This window comes from Orbicella faveolata, unplaced genomic scaffold (assembly GCF_042242905.1).
Source record: "Orbicella faveolata isolate gen_17 unplaced genomic scaffold, um_ofav_v1 contig_47, whole genome shotgun sequence".
NCBI classification, from domain to species: Eukaryota; Metazoa; Cnidaria; class Anthozoa; order Scleractinia; family Merulinidae; genus Orbicella; species Orbicella faveolata.
Window position 1 is genome coordinate 2654072 of NW_028301577.1, and position 10438 is coordinate 2664509.

Sequence of the window (10438 nt, forward strand, 5' to 3'; positions counted from 1 at the left end):
AGGTTTGCTTATATCCGGCGCCAGATCGCCGGACGTTCAGAAACAACTCTCCCCATTCTCTTGAAATTCAAAAACCTAGAGCACCAACTCTTTGCTCGGTCAGCTAGGACAACTATTTTTCACATAAAAAAACAAAACAAAACAAAACAACCAGAAAAACCGTACTCTCAAAAGTAACATTAACTAAAACGCTAAAAAGTGCTAGGCAATCATTCAGTGGAGAATTGACACCAAGCCAAGGACTCTCTCAAAGTCCTTCGCGGTTTTTGGTAGTTCCGGCTCGAAGGACTAACACGCGCTCCTCTTTCTCGCGCTTTTACAGCCCGGGTGTTTAGCACCGCAGAAATTTTCTCGCTCCGAGCCCGACTTTCACAGCTGTTCTTGTAAGTCAAACAAGTCTAGTGAGAGGAACGTAAAAGATTTGCAACGTTTATTCACTTCTTATAAATTTTACTTTTTTCTCACTCCAAAATATCATGTCTCTTTTCTTTACGGACATTTGTTTCCCTCCATTACGCTAATTGCCGTTCTTTTTAAATGGCTGCTAATTTTCTTTTCAGTGGAAACCTAATCTCAAGGAAATTCCCCACCGAATCTTAGATTGAAACGGACGAAAGAAGGCGGAAGGGGATGCTCTTTTCTTCTGAGGTTTATGTTCGAATCCCCTTTCGCTCTCCAGTTTTTGCACTTGCTAGGCAGATTAGGGATTTTTCGTATCGAAAGGCAAATTTAGTCGATAGAGATGGGTAAGGAGAACTTGTCTAAGAAGAGGGACGAGGAAAGGGGAGAGGGATTGAGTAGGAAAGAGGGTTGTAACTGTGGGGTACGTTGGATGTTATTCCCTTTCTACCCGTGACAACCGAGAATGTACTACAGTATTTGTATTTCCTAAATCATCGCTCAGGAATTTGGGGGTTTATATACAGATACGCCTCGAATCGAGCGTTATATCCCCACTCAGTGAACAAAGCGGTTGAACAAGTTCTTCTGAAGATGTGATCCAATTGCTCTACTCAAAACTTGATCAAGTGTTTGACGTTACACTAAATTAGCTACTCTTTTCCTCTTTCTCTGTCTTCTCGATATCGTTTATCAAGCTTGCTATCTCATGAGCCAAGTTCTTGGTTTTGTTTATATCGGTCTCGCCTTTGTCAGGCTTCATTGTCATCTGCCTTCGGTGAGCTGGCTGAAGCGGAAGATTCAGAGGTATTCCTTCTAGCATGGCGACCCGCTGAAGATTACGTGACTCTGCCAGTAAGCGGCCTGCCTCCTGCATGATCCTGGACCGGCGTATGGCGTGTGCTTCCTCGATCTGCGCCCGCCTGGCCTCCAGCACTTGGTGGTTGGCTTCGGAGAACACTCGCCGCACTTTGGCTTGTTCTGCTGCGCTCATGGTGTCATAACCTGTTGGGAGAAAATGCCAAAACGCTCAGTCAACGAACTAGCTTTATAAGAGTTATACTGGGGGGTGGGGGAGGCTCACGATGCATCTGACTTCTCCGACCATAAGACCTAGAGCAGTCTCTTGATGGAGAGCGAAAGATACGAAGTGGATCTTCGAGAGACAATTAATCGACATCGAACGTTTATTTCTACCAAACCATCCTGCAGCTTCATATCAAAGGAAAACAGATACATCAGTCACTGGGTGATCAGTCATAAAACTGACGAAACCCTCTGTCCGATAATAAATCGATCCCGCGGTTTTCGTCATAGACGTTGCTTAGCAACATTCTAAACTCTTGTGACGTCATACTGACGTTTCAATTGCTGACTGAGTTGAAAGCCACTGGAGCGCTTATTCTAAATTTTCCCACATCCGACTGTTTATGTATGCAGCAATATGAATGCCAGCACACGGAATTAGACCCTTCTCTAGGTACTAACTGAAATATATGTCAGCAATCGAGATAAAAAAAAAGTTGCATTTTGAGAAGTCATTCCTTCATGTGAGAGTTCCAGCGATAACAGACAATAAGCAAAATACAACGGGCTTTACAACGTCTTGATGTAAAACACATAAAGACACAAATGGTTAAACAAATCCTCGCAGGCGCTGCTGTAGAATCCTGGCTCTTGTTGTTCAACTGGAAAAAAACTAGAATACTCCGAAAGTTGTGACGTCAGCTGGGGTTTCTATGAGAAACAAACCTTTGACAAGTGGCCCACAGTCGCACTGAGGACAAGATCCGGGAACCTTAACAATCCTACACAGGGAGGGGCACTCTGGTAAAACGTTTGGACACTCTGCAACAGGACAGCACAGGTACAGTAACACAACTTACAACTGCGCCGTAAAGCTCTCTTTAAGACAACCCCCAAATTAATTCAATGTTTTGGATCAAAAGGTGGACAAGATTTGTTCTCTTTCCTTCGCCAAATTTGATGTCGTGTTTGAATAATCTAGTAAGCTTAAACCATAGACAATAGCGTAAATTAAGAAGGACCATGTTGAAAAATTTAGCCGTAATTTTGTCAAGTTCGATGTTCATTATTCGGTTTAATTAACCATTCTAAGGTTTCTCTACCTCAGTAGCTTCGAGGTCAATTGGGTGCATCACAAAATTAATACTTAACACGTGTTGAGTATTATTTTAGAGAGTTTAGATATACGAATTTCCTCTAAACAGGAGCGAGCTTGAAATAATATGTCTTCTTCTTCTTCCTGGGCGACTCTCTACAGATAAGTTAAGAGATTTCCTTTAAGACGAAGGTTGTTAACGAGATAATTTTATTTACCTTTTCACTCAAATTATCATTTATTTATGTCAGTTATTATCGTAGATAATAGTTAACTATCAGTAAAGTTAAACACTGTAAAGCCCTAAATGGACACTTTAGAAGCCAGAAGTAGCCTTTTCCAAATAGTTATGATATTATTACGATCATTATTTATTATGAACCACATGGCTGCAGTGAAAGGGGTAAATTTTATCCGCACCCTAGTCTTTTTGTGTTAGTATAATAATAGTATCTTTGCACAGTAAAGTCAACACATCATTAGAACACAACTAGCTTTGTTTATTTCTCTCACCGTATAGAGTACATAATAATTAAATAATTCTCTGTAATAGCCGCACAAATAACTTCCTAGTAAGAAAATTAGTACCATTCGAGAGTGTTACAGTTAAAACCTTCCGTGCTAAAACACCGAGGAATTATTTCTAAGGAAAAAATAACTATTACAACTTTGTCATCCGGAAACAAAGAGTCATGCAGAATGCGCGTTACATGTTGCTTTTTGTCTGTTTTGGTTTAGGTTCATTATCGACGAAGGTAAATTGAAAACGAGGATGCAAAAACTACAACGCTGATAACAAGAGCTTCGTTTGAAGATTTAGTCGAGGACTGAGTGATCATAAAGTGTGGCCGGTCTATCTGCATTTTTCTTTCCCTGTTATTGCGCCTTACCACTCTTGTCTTTCGAAGAATCGTTTTTGCCCTTTGATTGATCTGCACTCCTTGTTCGATCTGTTCAAATGGAACAAAGACAATTTAATGTTTGCTTGGTTGCTCGAATAACGTTCAAATAGTTTTGAATAACGTTTAGTAAATGATTGCTGACTGACTGACTGATTGTGCTTGATTGATTGATTGATTGATTGATTGATTGATTGATTGATTGACTGACTGATTGACTGGATGGTTGGTTGATTGATTGGTTGATTCATTTACTGACTAATTGACTACCTGCCTGCCTGCCTGCCTGCCCGCCAGGCGGAGTGAGTGACTACCTGACTGACTGACTGACTGACTGACTGACTGACTGACTGAATGACTGAGTGATTAACTGACTGACTGACAAAATGACGGACGGACTGACAGACTGACGGCCTGACGGAGTGAGTGAGTGAGTGAGTGAGTGAGTGGGTGGGTGGGTGAGTGAGTGAGTGAGTGAGTGACGACACTGAGTAAATGAATGACTAAGTGCATGACTGACTAAATGACGAAGTCATTTCCTGAATGACTGACTGACTCGATGATTGATTCGGTCAAGTCAGGTAATGACTGGCTGGTTGGTAGAAAGACAGACAGGCAGTACTCACGTCTTTTGCAGATGTATCCCAGAGGCTTATAACAGTTGTCGTCATCCCATCTTCCCCAGTCATACCGCTGGTACATTATACCGCACTGTTCGTCTTTTCCGTCGTAGTGTTGGCCTTCCTTCCAATTCTGGTATCTAGCAAACACAAACGGAGCATGCGTTTTGCCAGTTTACACAGCGGCAAGGTGAAGAAAAACATGCGCACAAATCGAAAGATGTTTCTTTTTCGGTTTGGAGAGATATCAGTAGCAGATGTTTCATGACCGAGTTAGGAACTTTCCTATAACTAGAGAAACTCAGTTTTAAGGATTAGTAAAGTTCAGTTTAGCAGATCAGTGCAATCACCTTCCGCGTCATGTATACCATCATGCGCAACTTTGCACTCAAAGATCAGAAGTTCTTTTAAAAATTAAACTGTGCTTCATGTTTTGAGTAAGTTTTCCTTTTAATCGCCATGGCCACTGTCGGACACTACTTGAGGGCTTTCTGTATGAATGGGACAAACTTGAGCAAGTTTGAGTCGCAGGTTAAAAGATTTGACTAAAATGTCATTTTCAGCGCCTTTGGGTAGTTATGAAGCCTACGTTTCTATTCCTGGAGGAATGGGACTTTAAAATGAGCAGTAGCCTGCTCACGTGAGTTTTATGGCACCTGATACTGAAATAAATGCCGTATTTACCTGTATCGCGAGCCATCAATCCAGGACCACATTCTGACTTTCTCCTTGTATGACATACCAATCCACAGCTTGTTGACATCAGATGACTTGCGCAGCTGTTTCGTGATGAAGTCGTTTTCTTCATGCGTGTGAACACTCAGTAGCTCCGCATCGCAGAGCTTAAAGAAATAAATAATAAAAAACTTAATGACGGTTCTTGCGCAGTTTTCAGTCACGGAGAAAAGGACTGACTTCTAGCATTAGTAACTGGGAAACTCTGGTTGCCTCTAGGAATACTCCACGATGAGAATCGAAGCAATCAGTACGGTTTCGCGCAGAGAATAACCGAAAAATCTCAACATGTGTACTAGTCCTTCAACCGATAATTTCAGTTTATATAAAAAAAATCATTTAATGGCTCGTTTGTTTACCAATTGTACTTAGTGCTTCAACGTGCTAGTCCCTAACCATAACAGCGATTTGTATTTCTACCTTAGATGAGAAGAGCAAGGTCCGGAACTGGACTGTGATTTACCTTGCAGGCCCTAACAGAGTCAAACCAACTCTTTGTATCATCGGTTGATATCTGATACTCAAACTTGCCATCTTCTCCCTCCATAGGGACAAAGTTGTCGCATTTAGCATAAATTGTATCTAAAAAAAAAAGGTTAGGAGAACTCACAATTAACTATCAAAGGAAATCTCTCTATATATCGCCCCCACCCACCCACCCTACCCTTCCATTTACCTCCTCGAGTGATCTTCACTCTTGCAACATCGCCTGCGTCATCAGGCCTTAGAGCCAGCGTAAACTCGCCATTTAACTTAAGTGGCTCGTCATTCTTCACATCTACCGCCCTGAGGACGATCCTCTTGTACTCGTCCCCAGGCTCAAGACGTGCGTACTCTACTTGAGATTCATCAACGTCGAGCGTGGTGGCCGGGAGGATCTGGTCCGGACTGACCCTGACATGTCCTCCTGCGTGGTTTATAAGCTTCACGTAGAACCATCTGTTACCGGGTCCTAATAAGGAATGAACATCACACATGAAAAAAAAAAAAAAAAAAAAAAAAAAAAAAACCGAGAAAGCTCAAGGAACATTACACGGTCTAGTTATGATAGACTTCGATAATTTACATTTTCGCTTTGCTGTTCGTAGGGAGTTTTATGGTCTGCAAGAATAGTCCCCAGTAGTCTTTTGCACTCAAAACGCGCTCGGTAAAGAAATTTCTGTGTCACTATGTACCCGAACTTCAGCACTCCCTCGATAACCCGTGTTCAGTGACCAATTTTATAAGGGTGCTTGCAAATAGGAAAATGTAATGTTCAATGTGAAATAATTTCTGTTGTTTGTTTGTTTGTAAACTTTATAACATAACCAACAAAAACATATAAGCGATAAAACTTCCAGGAATGTAGATGTTGTGGGAAGAGCAAATAAGTAAATGAACAAAAGCTAAACCTTTCCTTTCCCCTTTACTCACTATAACCACCCAAAATATTTATCGGAGTGTTGTAAAAAAAAACATCATGTACTGGTGCTGAGTTAAAAAGGGCATACATTGTGTACAGTTAGACAAGCGTTCAGTTTATTGTGTTGACTCTTATCCGTCAGTTCAGTACAAGTTTTCTTTCCGTGTGTCGTTTAGGTAGACATTTTAGTGATAAAAACATGAAGCACTTGCCTAGACTCTTGACAATGTGTCCGTGTCTCGCATGCAGGATACCACTTCTTGAGTCTACAGTTAACGAGAATACATGTACAGCGGAATCAGCAGAGAAACTCTCTATCAAACGTTTAACCTATAGAACATGGATCTGCAGTATAAAATAGTGAGTCTGAATCTCGTTTCAGGCCATGAATGGACCGATAGAGAAAAACTGAAAGGAAGGAAAAAAAAAAAAACACTGATACGATCTCAAGATTAGTAACAATAGTATAATGGCTCTTTATTGAATAATCTTCGAGCAGTGTCTCTTTTCTCCTTGTTCACCAAGAATGTAGAGGAGAAACTGAAAAAAAGCGCGGAAACAAAAATTATCGCTCAGAAACTGCGTAAGAACTCCAGTTTTCGTGCGGCAAATTTTCCCTCTCCATTCTTCTTAACTTGAAGCTCAACTCAGGATTTTCATCTAGTAGGCATTAAAGTAAAAGACCAAATAAGGTAACTTACGTTTACAGTCGACATGTACCGAAAAACTGGGAGAGAGCAACCAAGTTGCATTCTGTGAGGATTTTATCCAAATCTAAAGGAGCAAGACTTTGCTACACATTCTAGAACTTGTAAAGGCTCTGTAAATGGAGAGGTTCTACATTCTATTGAATCTCTTTCAGAAAAAAATCAAGAGACAATTTCAATACTAATGCTGGTTCCAGTTTTCCACGCACGAAAGATTTAAGGAGGAGACTGAGTACAACTCACGACTCACCTTCTCGTGACACGTAGGCCTCTTGTGTGTCGTCATAGGTGGTAGGCGTGACAATCAACGTACTCTCTCCGTTAAGGATCAGCGGCTTGTCTGTGTACTCGTCCACTGCTTTCAGAGTGATCTTAGCCTTTCTGTCAGTTTCGTTCAAGAGCTGATGGTAGACGAAGATTTCTCCGCTGCTTAGTACAGCACTGGGAAGAATCCTGTCGGCTTTTAGCTTGACTCGTGTTCCAACTTGGTTTACAACTTTCAAGTTCACCCATTTCTTTGCCTCTGGAATAAAAAAAAAGTATGTTGGTGTCACTTTGGTAAGCTTACACAACTTTTCTCACCAAATCGAGCGAGCGGCAAGGGACTTTCTCTGGGGTACTAGGCTCAGTTTCCTTCCCTAGCTTATATTTCTATGCAAATTCAAGACTACCAAATAATCTGAATGTACCCCAATATCTTCTTTCTTCGCGCCGAAGATTGAAATTTGCGCTATGCGCTATCGTTCTCGATATTATCATCGTTATGTTAGCTTTACACCACAGATTTTCTTTCCAACAGAAACATTTTCCAGAAAGTCAAATCAAGCTCATCTCTTGCCTAGAGTATTTCTCCTAATTTCCGTCAGAGATTCGGAAATGACCGACTTGCAGTTACGCGTAGTCAAACGATCGATGAAGCGAGAGTGTGCAGAATTACCAGGACATGACTTGACCGATTGCCCGCGCTCTGTCCTCGCAGAGACGCCGAATTTTGCAAGTTTTAGGGAACGACCATAACGAGACGATGTTCTAGCATCTTTCAAGCCAACCTATGTTCAGTCTTTGCATAAACTGTCAGTTGTCCAGGAAAAAAAAAAAACTATGAAAAGTCATGGATTCCCTTACTTGGCTTTTGATCATGGTGACGTTGATGGTGGTGATGATGATGACGATGATGGCGTTTACGCGGTGAGTCTCTCACGAACACCTTGCTAACGGAGCCTGGGGCGAAGTCGCGCCTCGCTAGTTCACCAGTTGCTACATCAGCGGAGTCTTGTTGCTTCATGTTATCCAGATACTTCTGGTACGCACCTCTGAGGTTTTTGGAATGTATAAGACCTACTAGGAAAAAGCACGTATCGAGTAAGTAACGCATCTTATAATATTTACTATTTTTTTCGAAAAAGAAACATAATTTCTATAACCACGTTAAAGCTGAACGAATTTGAATTATGCTCCTAAGAATAGTTCTTTTTGGCTTGGACGGTTTGTTTTCCCATCACAGACCACGTGATATTTTCTAGAGAATTGTTTTTTATCCATCTAAAATTTATTCATTCATATACACGAGAATTCTCAAGAGTACCATCGTATTGTCTGAAATGGGGCAACAAACCACTTAAGCTTATTTATTGTTTATTGTTCAGTTATTCCGACAAAATTATAAAATGTTAAAGTAACCATGTTGTTAAAAACTCAAACGTGGCGATTTACGATACAAATAGATTAGATCAGGATAGTTCTCGGGGAGAGGGGGTAAGCGGGAGGGAGGCAATGATAGAAAATTAACAAGGCTGGTTGATTTCTATAGCATGAAGCGGCTAGGAGTTTTTTTTACTCCCCCCTGGATGGGATGCTAGTCTATAGCAGGTTACACGTTGCCCGAACAATTTGCCAAAACCCATTCTTACTCCTCGGTAGAGGAAGGCAATGGGGAAAAAAGTGTCTTTCCCAAGGACATAACATAGAGTCTGACATTTCGCGTTATAATTAGCAGTATTTGGTAACAAAACAAAACAAACAAACAAACAGACAAACGCACCTAAGATGCGGTCAAACCACGGCCCCGGTGAGGTTTCCGTGGACCGTCCATTTGAAACGTCAGCTGCAGAGCTTTCTGGAGTTTCATCATCTTGTTCTGTGGTCAGACAAAATAAAAATAATCTTCTAACACCCTTTTATCCAAAATTCGACCTACTGGCATTACACATCTAATTACTGCAGGAATCTCTGAAGCCTGTTCTTTCAAGGAAATTGCGGCTTTTAATATTCATAACTGGTTTGTAATTTTCAGTTATAAAGCGTTCAATGAGTGTAACTGGATAAAATATTAGTTCATGGTTAAATGAAGCCATAGAAAGGGAGGCGTTCCAGAGGCAATGAGATCTGCCATTTTTGGCCGGTATAATTAAGATACAAATAACATTTATTAAATTGAGAGTACCAACGACAATCCAAAAAAATACTATAAAGATGTTCTTTACAGTGGCATCCCAGGAAAAAAAAATGAAACTGAAATTGTGAACGTGAACGTTTAGAACAATTGTCGCCTTGAAATAGAATTGAAACCGAAACAAAACAGGTTTTCCGGCAATTTTACAGGTGACAGCGACAAAGTCGACCATGTAAGAGAAAAGCCAAAACAACTGTCTGATCGAGTATTGCAGTGTTTCCTCACAATGAAAATTATGTAATTAATGGACAGAAAGCACAACATGAAAATTATAACTTAAATCAGCTGTCAGAAATTGGGGAATGTTTTAAAATATGGCGTTAGAACAAGAAATGGCTAAGCATGGACAATGATATTTGTTCTGGTAAGTGAGCAGCGTTAATGAGAAGCCACCCATTTCTTATGGCTTTCAAGTCCGTTACGAACGGACTGTTTAACATGACAAATAAAAGTGTGATACGAAATAAGAATTAAACCACAATCGAGGATTTACCTGCAAGCACCAGGACAATAAACACCAAGCTCAGAATAAAACAACCAAGCACATGTCTTGCCATCTTCATGGTTCAGAACCCGCCCTTGGAGTAAGTGCGTCGAACAAAATCGACCTCTTATGAAAAAAGCCGAAAATTTGACCACTTGAGATTTGCAAATATTACATCAGAAGGAAAGGGCGTATCAGGGTCAGCCCACCAGCCTCGAAATTTGACTGCATCTTGAGATTACTTGACCGGCTTGTCAGAGCGCCACCAATGGAGGACTCGTTCGTTTTTGTTTTGTTCCTCCCCTGACAGGGCGTTTCTCAAGGACAGGTACACGTGTTGCGAACTGTTCTATTAATAAGATCGTAAGTGGAAGGTTGATTGCTTCAAGTGGAACACTCGACGGTGATGACACCGCTATTGGAACCTTCGATCATCGACTGCGTCGAACGTTTGATCACCGCGGTTTGTTTTGAATGTGTCCTCATCTGGTGAAAGGCAGTTACTGAACGCAGGTTTTCCAGGTCATGGAGCACGTAATAGCAATCAAGACACGCCCGAGGGTCAGGAGAGCCTGTAGCAGGTCCACCTATCCAAGTGCGATATTCTAGATAAACACT

The 10438-nt window shown here is 41.1% G+C and overlaps 1 protein-coding gene across 4 annotated transcripts; it reads right to left on the reverse strand.

The window, feature by feature from the left end:
* Positions 1-413: 413 nt before the first annotated feature.
* Positions 414-10407, reverse strand: LOC110059994 (uncharacterized). Of its 4 annotated transcripts, none has more exons than XM_089279750.1 (12): positions 9830-10407; positions 8926-9021; positions 8010-8225; positions 7135-7407; positions 6390-6443; positions 5452-5727; positions 5239-5357; positions 4725-4882; positions 4047-4180; positions 3412-3471; positions 2152-2247; positions 414-1404 (listed from the first exon to the last, which is right to left on the reverse strand). In XM_089279750.1, exons 1-12 carry the CDS (start codon positions 9897-9899, stop codon positions 1049-1051), a joined length of 1908 nt encoding a protein of 635 aa, XP_089135876.1. In that variant the 5' UTR covers positions 9900-10407; the 3' UTR covers positions 414-1048. The 4 variants fall into 4 exon arrangements, with proteins under 4 accessions (XP_089135876.1, XP_020622372.2, XP_089135877.1 ...); XM_020766713.2 differs by having other exon boundaries at positions 8010-8222; positions 9830-10406; XM_089279751.1 differs by lacking the exon at positions 6390-6443.
* Positions 10408-10438: the final 31 nt, after the last annotated feature.